The 15,129-nt window shown below is 49.5% G+C and overlaps 2 protein-coding genes, 1 long non-coding RNA gene and 2 other non-coding genes across 11 annotated transcripts in view; 3 read left to right on the top strand and 2 right to left on the bottom strand.

The window, feature by feature from the left end:
• Nucleotides 1-1,531: 1,531 nt before the first annotated feature.
• Nucleotides 1,532-6,241, top strand: LOC101715869 (uncharacterized). 2 transcript variants are annotated; one of them, XR_015450238.1, is made up of 6 exons: nucleotides 1,533-1,639; nucleotides 2,092-2,260; nucleotides 2,584-2,683; nucleotides 4,014-4,123; nucleotides 4,246-4,285; nucleotides 5,892-6,241. It is a non-coding gene; the product is annotated as an uncharacterized LOC101715869 (long non-coding RNA). The 2 variants fall into 2 exon arrangements; XR_002388242.2 differs by lacking the exon at nucleotides 2,092-2,260 and having other exon boundaries at nucleotides 1,532-1,639.
• Nucleotides 2,438-2,513, top strand: LOC147828752 (small nucleolar RNA R38). Its single transcript, XR_015450305.1, has one exon. It is a non-coding gene; the product is annotated as a small nucleolar RNA R38 (small nucleolar RNA).
• Nucleotides 3,830-3,909, top strand: LOC147828751 (small nucleolar RNA R38). The gene has a single exon (XR_015450306.1). It is a non-coding gene; the product is annotated as a small nucleolar RNA R38 (small nucleolar RNA).
• Nucleotides 6,242-6,404: 163 nt separating the features above from the next.
• Nucleotides 6,405-15,129, bottom strand: part of St6galnac2 (ST6 N-acetylgalactosaminide alpha-2,6-sialyltransferase 2) — a 38,180-nt gene continuing 29,455 nt past the window's right edge. For 5 of the 6 annotated variants that reach the window (XM_087208425.1, XM_087208426.1, XM_087208428.1 and 2 more), the window contains 6 exons: nucleotides 14,792-14,960; nucleotides 14,263-14,401; nucleotides 12,308-12,411; nucleotides 10,356-10,439; nucleotides 9,117-9,216; nucleotides 6,405-7,949 (listed from right to left, as the gene is read on the bottom strand). In XM_087208425.1, the coding sequence (XP_087064551.1) occupies nucleotides 7,782-7,949; nucleotides 9,117-9,216; nucleotides 10,356-10,439; nucleotides 12,308-12,411; nucleotides 14,263-14,401; nucleotides 14,792-14,960 (764 nt within the window). In that variant the 3' untranslated portion in view covers nucleotides 6,405-7,781. The remainder of the gene's footprint in view (nucleotides 7,950-9,116; nucleotides 9,217-10,355; nucleotides 10,440-12,307; nucleotides 12,412-14,262; nucleotides 14,402-14,791; nucleotides 14,961-15,129) is intronic. The other variant, XM_087208427.1, reaches the window with a different exon arrangement.
• LOC147828750 (testis-specific serine/proline-rich protein) lies at nucleotides 10,435-12,269 on the bottom strand. The gene has a single exon (XM_087208429.1). It carries the CDS (start codon nucleotides 11,256-11,258, stop codon nucleotides 10,452-10,454), a length of 807 nt encoding a protein of 268 aa, XP_087064555.1. The 5' UTR covers nucleotides 11,259-12,269; the 3' UTR covers nucleotides 10,435-10,451.

Raw genomic sequence — 15,129 nt, 5'->3', positions numbered from 1 at the left:
ACCTTGCCTACAACAGGTCACTTTTCCACTTCAGCAGTTGCACAGCTAGCTTTTGGCAAATTCCTCAGAACTCACCTGGCAAGTCTCAAATGAAAGGAACTTTGCAGGGAAGGGACACATTCTTCCTCCAATAATTTGTCATCAAGGGTAAGAGAAAGTAAGGGCCAAAGTTCCTGCTTGGATGATGAATTAATGATGATTTGCTCAGTACTTACTGAGAGCAGAGAACACCCAAATACCAAACCTGGCACTGGGAGGAAATGACCAAGAAAGAAAAATTAAGAGATTTTTCCTGCCCTTGAAGAGTTTACAATCAAACTGAGGGGGGTACAGAAAAACAACTGTGGAAATTAGTGGGGTTTTTTGTTTTTGTTTTTTGGTATCGGGGATCGAACTCGGGACCTTGTGCTTGTGAGGCAGGCACCAGAACCACACTGAGCTAAATCTCCAGCCCCGAACTGTGGAAATTAGAAAATAAATACAACATATTACCACATACAGAAGAAAATAAGACTAAATGCCACAGAGATCACTGCTAATGGGTTGATGAGAACGGAAAGAGGAGAATGCAGAAAGGGATCTACGGTCTTACAAATTTAAACTTATTTCCAAATAGGTGTAAATTCTGGCCCCCACTTTTTTCTGTGCTGGGGGTGGAACCCAGGCCCTTGCTTTGGTGAGGCAAGGACTCTATCACCCAGCCACAGCCTGGCCTCAATGTGTTTGCTTTCTTTGTTTTTTCCCTCTCAATCAATTAAGGAAACCCTGGCTGCTGTGGGGTTTCCAGCCCAGCTCAGTGAGTTAGACCAGCCCTATAGACATCCCAGGCCATCTCGCCCCAATTCTTCCTTCCCTTCCCTCCCACTGTCCCTCTGTCTCTGTGTCTGTCTGGCTCTGTCCTTTTCCCCTCCCCTTCCCCTTCCGGTTCCCCCCCCCCCCCCCGCCGTCCTGGAACTCAGGGCTTTCGCACTGAGCTACATCCCCAGCCTCATTTATTTTATTTTAAAATTTTGACACAGGGTCTCACTATGTCACTAGCTTGAAGTTACGATCCTCCTGTCTCAGCCTCCCAGAGTGCTGAGATTACAGGCATGCCCACCACACCAAACTCAATCCACTTTTAAAAGCACTCGACCGGGATGTCTAACGATTCCCCTAGGAATCTCCTTCATTAACTCAGCGAACCACCCCCAAATTACCGCAGAGCAATCACAAAGGAAATTGGGCTGGGCCTCAGTTTACTTCCTGGTTCCTGCCTCTTCGAACTGAGCCCTTCCAAGCTCGCCCAGGGACTGTCTGTGCACTGAGAAGCTCAGCGACTTTCTGGTAGAAGTTACCTCCACCTTCCCTTTCTGACCGCTGTAGTTCTCTACAGACCAGGCCTCCCACCCCCGGACCCTCTGCTGCCCCTGGTGGCGGCCACCATCTTACCCTGGTTCTACTGTAGCGCTGAGGTGAAGAATCAACCTTCTCCCCGTGACGGTTGTTTTGAACTACACTTCCCATGAGACATTTCTCAAAATCGCGATATCTCTGACGAGACTACAGGAAAGACTAGCGCGCAGGCGCACTCTCGCGTTCTTTCTGAGGTCTACCTCGTGCGTCTAAGTCATGGCGATTCCCTACTGTACAGCACCCGGTGAGCAGCCTTGAGGTTTTGGTGATGGTATAAGGTTGCAGTGGTGGGAAAGTGGGGTTTTCTTGACACGGTGTTAACACTCTTGGCCTCCCCTTCCTCGGAGCTGAAGGGCGATGATAAGTCCCGTCTCCTTATGGAGTTGGGGGAGGGGGTGTTGACCTTCTGGATCAGATAATGCATTCTAAAAGGCGAGGGTTTTTATTTTTGAATGGAGAGAGCTAAAGCCAGTTTTTGGCGTCGAAGGGCTTGCACCTAGCGTGACCCAGTGCACCTCAGAGCCATTCATTCCTGTGATGAGCATGGGCATTCTGACGCCTAGGACAGCTCTAACGTGTTAGTGTTAACGACTAGTCACCCATTTTTATTGAACCACTACATTTATTTAATGAATGGGATTGTACACTCTGGAAATTCCGTAGCTTTAATACCGAACCTTTTTTCTTACCCTGAAGGCCTTTCTTTGGCATCTCCAAAGACGATGAACTTAAAAGTAATGGACGCAGACAGGCCAGGACCTACGAGGTCCCCAAGGAAGCAGACATGGTGTAATGGTCTATCTGGCATATTATTTTGTTCTAAAGTTCAATTACATGTATGCATGCTGCTCTAAGTCCATTTAGGGTAAGAACTCTGCCCAGAATCTACAATGCTAATTCTCCAATGGTAAAAATGTGGAGGGTGGGTGCTGGTGTTATTTGGGGCCACTAGGTGTCACTGTTTAAATGAAGCCAATTTGAATGCCACTATGTAAGGAGTGAAAAACGTGGGTGAATTGGCTGGGTTTAGGAGTGTTACTGGTTGAGCTGAGGATGATTTAAAGTTATCCCTGTCTGAAATGACATCTTTTGTGGAGTCTTGACTTACTGAGGCTCAACTTTTAAGCATGTTTTGAGAGTAAATTCCTTAAGGTAGTTAACTGAGAATGAAGTTTGTTTTCCTTTTAGATTGAGTGTGCTGGCTGTGGCCTTTGAATAAAGTCTTGTGAAAACTCATCATCATAAGATGTTGAGCTAAAGGATCTTCATGATGAAATTTCTGTGAATGGTAAGATTTTTAGCCATTTCATAGGATTGCATGGATTATGGTCCCCCTTAAGTAATGAATGGTTTGTTAGATTTGGGAATGCGTGAGTCTTAAGAATTCTGATGGCCTAGATGAGGGGAGTAGTACAGAATTCTTTCTGTTTGGGTAAGGTTTTCCCCTCACTTGGCTACTACATTAGTTAATAAACTGAGGCTTGGGGAATTGTCATCAAAATTATACAACCACTTATTAGCACTAGATTAGATCAGTGGCTCTCAACTGTAGATGAGGGGTCCTATTTATCACATGCAGAATATCCCACAGGCTCTATGAGAAAGAACTTATCAACCTAAAATGTCAGAGGAGCTGAGGTTGAGAAATCCTTGGAAATTACATACTAGATCAACAAGATAGCTGAGTACCAGTCTTGGCCTGCCACCAGATAATGGCCTTGGTGCCTTGTTTCTTCATTTGTAGTGACAGTTAGTGGTTTCCAATCCTGGCTATATGTCAGAATCCCCTACAAAGTGTTAAAGCATACACATTCCTGGACCCCACCTGTAATAGCCTTAGAGGCTGTGCATTGGCTGTACATTGACACCCCATAATCAAGTGTGCCCTGTCCAAGAGCAGGTGCGTGGGGACAATTAGCTGGTCTGATCTGCCTTTAGCTCAAGGAGTTTATTATAGCAAGATTATAGTGCTGGCTATTTTTAAGTAGCTCTTGGGGCATATCTCTAATCTTCAGTTTTTAAAAAAAACAAAAGCCACGTGCTTGTTTTATGGTTACCAATGGGTGAAGGAGAAGTGGACGACCTTGTACGACATTGCCTTGTGGCAGCAGGTACTGTGTATGCAGCTGGCCCTCGTTAGGCTAGCTGAAATAATGAGTGATCTGTACTGTTTCAGGCGTTTTATTGCCGTGCTAGAATGTGTATCCCCTACTGAGCTCAGACATTGCTGAGTGACTCTTAAGGGTAGGAGCTATTCTTGTGCCAGGTCTGGGGTGTTGGGTACATATAGATGCTAGATATAAACAGCTCTTGCTGTGGAGGGAAAACATCGTAATAAAGTTCACATGAGGAAAATAAACACAATTTGTTAAAAAAAAATAGTTCACATGTGCTGTACTCTTGTTGGCGGTGTTGTGGTTGCCTATGGTGGGAGCTGAGTCCATGATGATGTAAAGTTATCCCTGTCTGAAGGCAGAGACCTTTCTATGTGGAATGTGGATCTCTGAAACTCAGCTTCCTGTTTGCTTTCTACAAAATTTAGGCAAGATTTTAAAAAGAAGTACTGTGGCTCTCTTTTTATGTAGGTTTTTTCTTTTTAAATTTCTCTTCCTTGCCAGGTACATTCTCAGTCCCAGTTTCTGAGGCTGAAAGAGGATCCTCGGGTAGCTATACCGTGGTGGCCATCCTGCTTCCATACTTGGGCCTGGACCCAAAGTGTATCATTCATGTAAGCAGAGAATTCCTGAGCAGGCTTGGGTGGAATGTTAATTCTTTTCCTTCCCCTGCCCTGGTCTTAAGGCTGTGAAAACTGGTTGGGAGACTTTAATCTAGTTTTGTTTTCTTTGCTAGGTATCTGTGGTATGAGACAGAACACTGAACTATTTTGCAGGCAAGTGAAACAGTTCTGTCCTGATATCTGTAAGCTTTGTGTTCCCATCTTTTGTCACCCTAAGAAGCCCCACAGCCTTTGATGGCTAGTTATCCTTCTCTGAAAATGCCAACTGAAGAGAATTATTTCATTCTGAGAGTTAGAAGCGGCTCCATGCTTCAAGAGAAGTTCAGGCTGTACCAGGGATGGAGCTGAGTGGACTCCATGGGGAGTTGAGTGTGCCCAGCCAAGGCCCCAGTATAGTGCATCCCTCTGAAGCTTAAAAACCAAAGATCTGGTTGCCCTGTTAAGGCTGGCCCCTTAATTTATGTTCTTTGTGGAATGAAAGAGTGCTTGTCACATATTTCAAGAAAATGAATGTGCTCTTTGAAACAGAGATGGCAGTGAATAATGTATGCCAGCTTGGGGCAGTGAGAATGCTTAATGACTCTGACCTTGTGTCCTGACATTCAGGAAAGAAGGGGTACATTGGCCCTGGCAGAACTGTTTGGTTTCCAGGTGCTTTGTTAACACCAGGAGCCCCCGTATGTAGCTTAGATCCTGTCTCAATGGCATGACTGGCACAGGGCTGCTGCTTGGGTTGTAGAGGCTGGGATGTAAGCAAGAAAGAAGCAAAATGCTGTGTAGGGGGTGGGACGTCTTTGTTCTCACTTAAATGCCACACTTGAAGTGGACACAGATTGCCCTTTTCTGTTGAAATTGGCAGCCATGTGCAGGCTCCTTAAATTTAAGGTCACTTTTTTTGTCCTCTTACCCAGGAAGCTGCCTTTGGGGTGAGATTTAATGATCCTGAACATTGGCTCCAGCAGCTTATAGCTTGCAAGTAAAACAAAGTGAAATGGTGGGCTAGCAAGTGAGAAAGCTCTGTTATCGACTGCTTCTGAGAGCAGACTTGTCTGTTCTGTAGGACTCAAGTAAACCCTAAGGTTGGTGTCCAGAGGGAGTTGAATATAAATATCTCTGCAGCTTACTGGGAATTATTTTCTTACCACTTAGCAGAAACTTTTCCCTTAGACACTGTCTCCTTGAAACTTGTTATCTTAGGGCCGGGGATTTAGCTCAGTGGTTTTGCCTCCTGCTGCGTAAGCACAAGGACCGGAGTTCAATCCCTGGTACAGAAAAAAACCCCCACAAAACTGCTCATCTTAGAACCTTACCAGCCTGCATTGAAACTTGATTCTCCCCAGTTGTGACCTCAACACACTTAGGTCCATAAATAATGGTTAGAATGAGTCCTAGACTGATGGCCTTTTGCGCTGTTTTTTTTGGGGGGGGTGGTACAGGGGATTGAACTTGGGACCTTGCGCTTTTGAGGCAGGCACCGGAACCACTGAGCTAAATCCCCGGCACTTGGTGGCCTTTTTTTTGCTCCTAAATTAGTTCTTTAAAATACCTTTCAGCTGGGCAAGGTGGCACATGCCTAAAATCCCAGCACCTGAGGCAGGAGAATGGCAAATTCAAGCCTGGCCTGGGCAGTTTGGCCCAGGGTTTAATCCCTGCTAACACACACACACACACACACACACACACACACACACACACACAATTAACTTTCAGTTTTGAATCACTTAGTTGGCCATTGACTTCCTATTCTTTGCCTTTACAGGTTATTCCCACTGATGCTGGACCGGATCACACAGGCCTGCTTCTCCTAACGTCTAAAACTATCTCCCCAAAATGGAATCAATTAGGAGTTCTTTGGGTTTCATTTAGGAAGCCTTTGGCAGTTATTGGAATTAGAGTATAGACATTCAGAATCCAGTTGAGGTGGTCTGGGTACAATCTCATGTACAGGAGGGACTGCAGTGATTGTAAATTGAACTTGACATGTATGAACTTTGTTGGGAGTCTAAAGGGAAACGTGTTTAGCTTGGAAAAGCCTTTCTTAGTGGATTTATCAAGTCAGTTTCTTGGTTTTAAACTTTGAAGCACAAATAAAGTTATTTTTTTAATTGACTTACTACATTGTGGGTTATTCTTTGACTTTTGGAAAATGCATTCTTAGGGTTTTTGCAGGATAATACTTAGGCTCAAAATTACAGAATTTGATCTGATATTTCCTGTTTTCATAATTGCCTATTAAATTGTACCCCCACTAATGAATTGCCACCCACACACATTGCTTTTACTTCAGATTTAATGAAGCATTGATAGCATCTGCAGATTTGATGGGAGTGGAGGAAAGTAACGTGTGTTGAGGAACCGTTGGGGTTTCTCTATCACTGTGTGAGTGGTAGAATGGGATGTCAGGGGTCCTCCTATATCCTATATTGACCACCACCTGTCAAAGGAACATACTGCTGTCCTAGAGATGAGGGACCCTTTGACGATACCAAGGGAAAGCCAGTTGGGAGTCTTTGTCCTAATGCCAGTAACTGAAGTATCGTGGTTTCCCACTTGTCTGATTCCTGTTCTCTGGGATGTCGTGGCTTTCCAAGTAGCTCCTTTAGTATTTAAACCCCAAATGTCCATTCTGTTGATGCTTCTGGATTTCTAAAGTTCCAGTATATCTCTGGTGTCTCAGTGAATCCTCTCTCTCCTAAGAGCTGATAGAATCAGCCTTGTGAAACCAGAGACAAGCTAATAAGTGGCCTATGTGGGTTGATGTTGCTGCGAAGTCTGCCAGCTCTCCATGGGGAGACGTCTCCCTCTGCTTTGTACAATGTAGCATGTCAAATTGTCCAAAGTCACTAGGGTTAAGCCAGTGACCAGCAGGGCGTGGTCAAGGACTGTAACCCAAGTTGATTTTGAATCCCATAAAACTGAAATTGCCTGTCAGCTGGCTGAAGTTCGTATTTATTGAAGTCACGATGTGAGGGTTCAATATCCAGCGAGGTGTCCCCAGCCCTTGTTTCACATTCAGATTGTGAACTCCATGCCAAGCTCCTGCGTTTTATATGCTCTCTTCCCCCGCAACAAGAAAAAAAGACAAAATGCCCATCCATCGTTTATGCAGTTAGCTAGCTTCACATTACACTCTGCTTTTTGTTCTCCCACTTCACCATGAAGCAGAAGTTTCACGTTACTAGAGTTGAATATCTTTGGCATTCGTGTGGAGATGACATGCAGTGGGAAGGTGAAGTGGGCTGGAGGGAGGCATTTGCCTGTATGCACTGCTTGGTCTTGGTTACTGATAGGCCCTGAATGGGGCCACGGACCTTCCAACGTCTGTACTGCTGGCTTTGAGCTGCTTATCTCAGGTATGGCGGGCTGCTTCTTGCTGTCTCACCGTGAGAGTCTTCGACAATCAATCCACTTTCCTGTGGCCTCATGCAGGCATCTATCAAGACTCAGGAGTTGCTTGCGGAAGCCAAGGACAACATGGAGCCACCTGCCTTGAATGGGCTCTGACAACATCTCAGTACCCTTTACTGGGAAGGAGAGGGTTGAGGACTTGAAGCCCCTCTCAAAGGTTGAAAAGTCAAGAAAGATGCTTTGTCCACTTGAGGGAACTGGGCCCACGCTCTGCAAGAAGCAGAGGAATCTCAGTTTGGAATTAGCGGTGGTACAGCCAGAGGATGTGTGCCTTGTGTAGATTCCCCCACAGGGTAGCTTCCAGGCGCAGATCGTGGTTTGCATAGAATTTCAGTGGCTGCTTCTTTCTTTCGAAGTAGTGGTCAGAATATTTCTGGTAGTTGGGTGTGATGAATCCATAAGCACTGACCTGGACAGAGACAGTCAGTGAGTGAGAACAGTGTTTCCTGAGCTCCTGCAGGGCAGACAAACTCCTGTAGTGGAGAGGAGTTTGGGAAGGCATGCCCCACCCCGTGCAGGCGTTTGTGTGAAAATAAACTGAGGCAAGCATTGTACTCTTGATATGTGCTCCTTCCAGCCAGCCTTCCAACCTCAGATGATTCTTAACCCACTGAACAAACAGGAGAAACTGGTTAACTAAATGTGTCTACAGATAGTGCTGGGGAGTGGCAGAGCTGGGTCTGGAACTTGGGTGTGATTCAGCAACTACCTGATACCCATTCTAGTAGACTACAGTCGAGACTAGTCCAATAAAATAGGGAAAATACAGAAGGGTGCAGTGATGCATGCCTGTAATCCCTGTATTCTGAGAGGCTGAGGCAGGAAGATTACAAATTTAAGCCCAGCCTGGGCAATTTAGGGACTTAGCGAGACCATATTTCAAAATAAAAACGATTTGGGGATATAGCTCAGTGTGAAGGGCTTGGGTTCATCTCCTAGTATGTGGGGAAAAGGGAAAAAGTATGGAGCCAGAATTTGCCCTCCAGCTCTCATCCTGGCTTCACAGGGGTCAGGGCCTGTTCTTAAAAACTGCTGTTAACTTCTTGCCTCTGCAAAGTTCACATAGGCAACATCCCGCCAGCAACCCCCCCTGTGATTTCAAAGTTTCTATGGGTGGAAGGCTAAGCCTGCCATGCCATGCCACCTCTAGGATGTCCCTGGAAAAAGATGTCTCCAGTTCTGTAGAGAAGATTTTGCTTTCAGAAAGACATTTTTTTTTTTTTTTTTTTTGGTACCGGGGATTTAACTCAGGACCTTGCATTCTCGAGGCAGGCTGCGGAACCACTGAGCTAAATCCCCGGCCCAGAAAGGCAATTTGATTTGAAACTTAAATACCACACAGTGAAGGAAGGAAGCCCCGGGACAAGTAGCTGTGGGAGCAAAGGCAAGGCTGGCCTAGGACCCATCCTTTAGAGGACCCTACGTAGTGGGTGTTCTCATAGCTGGGGAATCCTTCATGGGGCACAGGCCAAGAGTCGCCATCTGAGGGTGACTCGGGAGGAATATCAGAGGTCATTCTGAGTTCTGTTCACATACATCCTCTGCTGCCATGGCCAGCCGGAAGGGGATCTCCTACCTGGTCACAGGTGTGCAAAGCTGTGAGCAGCATGAGGGCCCCAGTACTAGGCATGTATATGTCTTCAAACCCTTTGTTAATCAACTCTGATTTCAAAAATCTGGAGGCAAAAAGAGTCATGAAAGCCTGAGAGACGTTGAAGTGTTACTTGCTGGCTCTATAGTTGTACCATTCTGTTTTATAGCTGTCCATTCAAACACATTGGGAGACTTAATTTCCGGCTCTTCTACCCCAACCAGTTCCCTATTTGGGGAAAAAGCCAAGTGAACTCCTAAATGCAAGGCTCTTTGGTTGAAATAAAAACCTTACGTGGGGTGCTGTGAGAAAGAGGAACCCCAGATGCCATCCTGGCCCTTTCTCCCTCTCTACACTGTTTCCGCCCCTGGGCTGCTAGGTAACCACAAAGCCTAGGAAAAAGGGCCCTGTTTATGTGGTCTGAGACCTAAGTTTCTCTCTGCCCCACCTCTTGACCAAGCAGGGATCACCTAGGAGGCAGGGTATCCTGGTCTGGACTCGATGCCGTGGTGCCCAGCTGCTCCAGCCTCGGACCTGCATTCATCTCTAAGCCTGGCCAGGAAGGGCACCTGAATTTGCTGAGCCTTTCTTCCTCTGCAGAATGGGGCTTCCACAGGCCTCCCCAGACCCACCTGTACCCCTCTCCTCCCTGTCTTGGGATGTTTGCTTCTGTGGTCTTAGCGCAGTTTTTCAGCCATGGCACGGTTAATATTTGGGGCCATACAGTTCTTTGTTGAGGGCCTGTGCTGTGCACTAGGGTTTACGGTGGTATCTCTGGGCTTTACCTACTAATGGCGGCCCCCCGCTCTGGACAGCTGAAAATGTCATCCTACAGGACTAGGCATTGCCCCCACCTGCTCCCAGCATGGAGAACCTCTGGTTTCAGGGAGGGAGGAGGGAAGTGAAATGGGGCTGTTTGTACCCCGGTTTCCTCCCCAAGTCGCCTTGGGCTAATAATGCTTCTAATACCCACTACCACCAGAACTTCCTGTCCATTTCCTATTACTCTGGCCACCGGAACACCACCTCCATTAAGGTAGTAAATAAAATAGTAACGTAAATAAGTGCTTGGCACTGTGCCAGGCACGTGGCACTCACTGACACCGGCCACACTGAACGGGGCTCCTGGAAGGCACCACAGATTCAGAGTAGGTTTGCACAGGAAGAGGAAAGGTTGCTGATCTTCCGGCCCCCCACCCGTCCCCAGCCCTGACACTGCCTTACCTCTCCTTCAGGTACCTGATGAAGTCTGGGTGAAGAAGCTTGAATTTACTGGCAGAGGTTTCAGGTCCAAAGTAGGTGTGAGGCCTAGAACCGAGGTTAGAAGTGGACAGAGCACCCAGAGCCATCGTGTTGCAGGAAGGCTCTGGGGCGCCGGTGGAGGGAGCGGTAGGCATGGGGCTGGGAGTAGTAGCGGGAGAAGGGGGTGTAGAAGGTGGCTGGCAGCACTGAGGGGACCACATGTGGCTTCCCCCTCACTAGGACCTCCGTGGGTGGGGAGTAGGAGAGGGAAGATGGGGGTGTGAACAGGGCAGGAGGCATGGGGAAGGAGCAGTTCTCAGAGGGGACATAGGGTGGTGGCGGGAGGAGGGGTAAGTACAGGGAGCTGGGGGGAGCTGTTGGGGGCTTCGGGGCTGGGCAGGGAAAGTCACAGGGAAAGCACTGGTTTTGGGGAAGTGGAGATGTAGGGGGCTGGACAAAGGGGGGCTCCTTCAGGAAGCGGGGCACGTAGGGGGTGATGTAGGATGGGATGCTCCGAATGGGGCTGAGGCAGGAGGCCGAAGTGGCAGGGCTGTAGGAGGGAGACCTGGGGGTGAGGGAAGGATTTCGGGAGAGGGGTTTGAAACCAGACTGGGAGGGAGACTTGGAGGTGGGAGGCGTGCCGGGCTGGGTAGCCCCTCGGGAGGCAGGTTGGACGTGAGGACTGAGGCTCAGGGAGGAGGCGTGGGAAGAGGGCTGAGAGGGGCTTGGTGTGGGAGGGTGGGAGGGCAGCTGGGAGGAAGTCCCCTGGGTAGGGGACAGGGAAGGTGCCGAGGCTCCGGAGCTGGCAAAGGACTGCTGGTTGGGATGGGACTGGGAGGGGGACTGGGTGGGGGATGGATTGGGGGTATGGGCGGGGGAGCTCATTGGTGTTGTGGAGCCTTATGTCCACCTGATGTCTCTGAGCCAGTGCCCCAAGAGCCCAGACCTGCCAGCCCGTGTCACAGAGCCTGTCCTCAGGACCAGCAGCAGAAGAACTAGGGAGCAATTGTTGGGTAATCACAAGGCGGGGCGGGGGCTGGCCTAGCTTTTGTGACTTAACCCCAAGACCAGCTCAAAAGCTGCTCTTCAGACAAGGTGGCTCATGTCTGTCATCCCAGCCCTCAGAGGCTGGGGCAGGAGATTTACAAATCTGAACCGGGCCTGGATAATTTAGTGGCTTAGCAAGACCATGTCTCAAAATAAAAAAATACATAAAAAAGGGCAAGGGATGTGGCTCAGTGTGAAGGCCCTGGGTTCAACTTCTAGGACTGCAAATAAACCAATGCCCCCAAAACCGTGCTGTGCTCTTTGGGAAGGGGTGAGATATCCCCAGAGCACAGGGAGGAGGCTGGTCATCTCTGGCATAGCAGGGGCACGGGTTTCTGAGTGCCTGATCTCAGGGCCAGGACGTGGTCCACAGGGGGCTGGACCCAGCTGGCTGCACAGGAAGGTGGGAGAGAGAGGACAAGGTGCCCTTTGTTCCCACCTCTCAGGACCCTGGGCCTGCCCAGCCTGTGCTCCTGTCTCCTGGGTGCCGCGCACCAGGAGGAGTGGACTGGGTCCTGGCCCCAGCTCTCAGTTTGCCCTGAAACATGCTCAGTGGGCCAGGAGACCCCGTGTATGTCCCTGAGCCGCTGATGGCCGAGCTGGTGATGGAGCCAGCAGCCTGTGGCTGGGCAGCCAGGTGTGCTTGCCCCATTCAGAAGACCCTGAGCCAATAGGGGACCAGTAGGGCCTCCTGGGCTTCCCTGAGGCTAGGCAAAAAAGGGGAGGCTCTCTAATGCTGAATTATGGTGAATGGTTTTGGATCACTGAGTTCTTAGGGATTTTCTCATTGCCCTTCACCTAGCTTCTCTACCCCACCAAGGGCCTGGGAGCCGGGGGACAGGACCCAGCTGCTATTGCAGCCTCACACCACTGCCCCTGCTGCTCACCTGTCTCCTTCATCAGGGCCCTCAGGGACAGGCACACCCAGAATGGCTGATCTCAGCATCAGGTACTCACGGATGCTTGAGGGGATGAAGATATAGCGCAAGTCCTGTCAGGGCAAAGCCAGGGCTGCATTCAACTGCTGCTCTGAGGGAACAGCCCTCTATCTAATCTTGGCACTTGAGCTAACAGGAGTCTCTTTACAGGGCTTTATTCCCACTCTGTGGTAACATGGTGATTTTCACTATATGCTCACAAGTGCTTTGAAACTCCTCCCTACAAGAGACAAAGCCTTACCCAGGAGGCTAAAACAGGAGGCTCACACATTCACGCCCAGCTTGGGGAACCTAGTGACTTGATAAGACCTTGTCTCAAAGTAAAGAATGAAAAGGACTTGGAATGTAGCTTGGCGTGAAGGCCGTGGGTTCAATTCCCAGTGCTGGGGGGAAAAAAAGAATAAAGATCCAGGTGTGGCAGCACATGCCTGTAGTCCCAGCACTTGGGAGACTGAGGCAGGGGGATTGCTGCAAATTCCAGGCCAGCCAGGGCTATATAGTGAGTTCAAGGGCAGCCTGAACTACATAGCAACACCTTGTCTCACACACACAAAAAAGAGTTTTTCTGTAAAATAGAAAAAGTGGGCAGTAACAGCATATGACTTTGGAGACTAGGTAATAAAAGGGGCTGAGGCTTCCTTGCTGTCTTTGAGTGAAGCTAACTGTCACGAGGTGAGGCCTCTCTGGGCGCACAGAGGGGCCCGGGTGGCAAGCATCTGTGACTGGGCCATCCTGACTCAGCTCCGACTGAGGCTTCAGATGACAGCAGTATTACCACCACCTGAGAGAGAGCCAGAATCACACCCCAAAGCCACTCCCAGACTCCCAAGTCATTGAAGCGGTAAGATAATACATATTTTTTGTTTAAAGTTTTGGAGTCGGTTGTTATGTAGCAATAGATGACTCATGCAGGTGCTGAGGCCACACTGGAAACCAAGCTGCTGCCCCATTTCGTTCTGTTATGAGCTAATGGGGTGCTAGGGTGCCTCGGACTCTCTTGCATGCCCTGCTCAGAGGAAGAAGCTTCTGGAAACCCAGCCATGCCTTGTCCCCACCACAGATGCCCTTCCCTAGGAACTCCTTAGCCCTGCATATGGCACCCGGAGCGCCTGAGGTGGGAAGTATGGATTTAGGGCAACTGTGTACGGTTGAAAGAACACAAGGCCAGCAGACAGGTTCACATGCTGGTTCCTGCTCACTAGCTGTGGCCTGGCGCATGCTCCTTACTTTCTTTGCATCTGTTTCCTACATAGGGCTATTGTGAGAACACAGGGGGTCAAACAGTATTCTTTTGGTGGGCCCGGTGGGGAAATGGAAATAACTTTACTGCTGTGACCAAGGGGCTTAGATTTTGATAATTCTAGCTAAGTGACCTTGGACATCTTCCCAGGTTTTTCAGTGTCTGAGTTTGGCCATCTGGAAATAGATATGATGATCCCACTCCTGTGGGCTGCTGTGACGACCATGTCCGTGCCCCGTGGCATGCTGGGAACAGGGGAAGGCCCTTGATAAATACCCTTCCCCTGTGCACAGCTCCTATAGGCTAATCTTCTCAGAGATTGTGAGCTCTTGCCAGGTGAAAGGGCACCGAGTTCTCATCTCCCCACAAGTAAAGGGGTTTTCCTGGCACCTGTCAAATGCCTGGTATGATATCAGCATTCAGTAAATATTAGCCATTCATCTTCTGTGCTCTAGAGAAGGCCTGAGTGGCCTGAAAGAATGTGGAGTCCTTGACCAGCTCCTCCTGCAGCTTTAATTGCTCCATCCCAGGCACCCAAGATCCTGGTGCTGCCTCTTTCTATGCACTGGACATGGGCCCCGAGCCCTGGGGTCCACCCCACAGAGGGGCCCCAGGAAGATGGCGCCCACTGCCAACCACAATGCTGTGCCCAGCAGGGCCTCACCTGTCCTTGTGGCACAGAGGTGAAGCCCAGGTCCCAGTAGGAGATGAGAGAGTTCTTCATGGTGTTCACAGTGAAACCATAGAAGGAGGTCTTGGTGCCCACATCGCGCTCGAAGCCTTTGATCACAGCTCCGTTGAGTCTGGCCGGGGCAGAGGGCCGTCAGTGTCTTTGTAGTTACACCACACTACTGCTTTACTTCATTTCCATGGCTCTTCGCCTGTCGCCTTTGCACACTTCTGCACCTAGGTCCAGAAGCCAGCCCCATGCCCACTCCCCCAGCCCTCAAGGGATGCCCAGTGAGTGGGTAAATCTGGCCCCGGTGGCCCCTTCCTCCCCGGTCCCCTTGCACTGGGCACCCATGCTCCATGTTGAGGGTCTGCTGAGCCTTCTTCTAGGCTTGTCTGTCCATCACGGTTACTTGGCCCCTGTTTCCCTGTCCCTTGTCCTCGGGGAAGACGCTCCCTGGGCCACTGAACACCAGTTGTCCACCCAGCTCTTCTGCTCCCACACCTGGCTTCTGCCCTCATACCTGAACACATAGTCATGGGCATCAATGTCCAGACCCTGACGGGACCCGTTCAGAATGCCTCCGTTACGCACCACGGCACACCGGATGCAGTTGCCAGGGGGCTCCCTGGAGGGGGCAAATAGCTCTGCGGTCTTGGAGCTGTTCAGAAGGCTCAGGGTGGAGGTGATGGCTGTGGGTGAGGACAAGGGGTAGCCATGAGGAGGGTGGTCACCAGGGTCACTGAGGTCTTCTCAGACCCTCTGGCCAGGCACCTCAGCTCACCTGAGGCCTGACCCCAGCCCCTCCCAAGAAGCACAGAAGCTGGGTGCAACATGGCAGGAGGGTTGAAGAGGCGTGGC

Source organism: Heterocephalus glaber, unplaced genomic scaffold, assembly GCF_053883595.1.
Source record: "Heterocephalus glaber isolate CG9 unplaced genomic scaffold, H.glaber_assembly_v1.0 deba00000937, whole genome shotgun sequence".
Classification (NCBI taxonomy): domain Eukaryota; kingdom Metazoa; phylum Chordata; class Mammalia; order Rodentia; family Bathyergidae; genus Heterocephalus; species Heterocephalus glaber.
The sequence above is the reverse complement of the archived record's forward strand: the minus strand, read 5'-3'. Positions and strand labels throughout refer to the sequence as shown.

What these genes read in the sequence shown, in the direction of transcription:
- LOC147828750 (XM_087208429.1), bottom strand. Translation starts at nt 11,258, where the DNA reads ATGAGCTCCCCCGCCCATACCCCCAATCCATCCCCCACCCAGTCCCCC.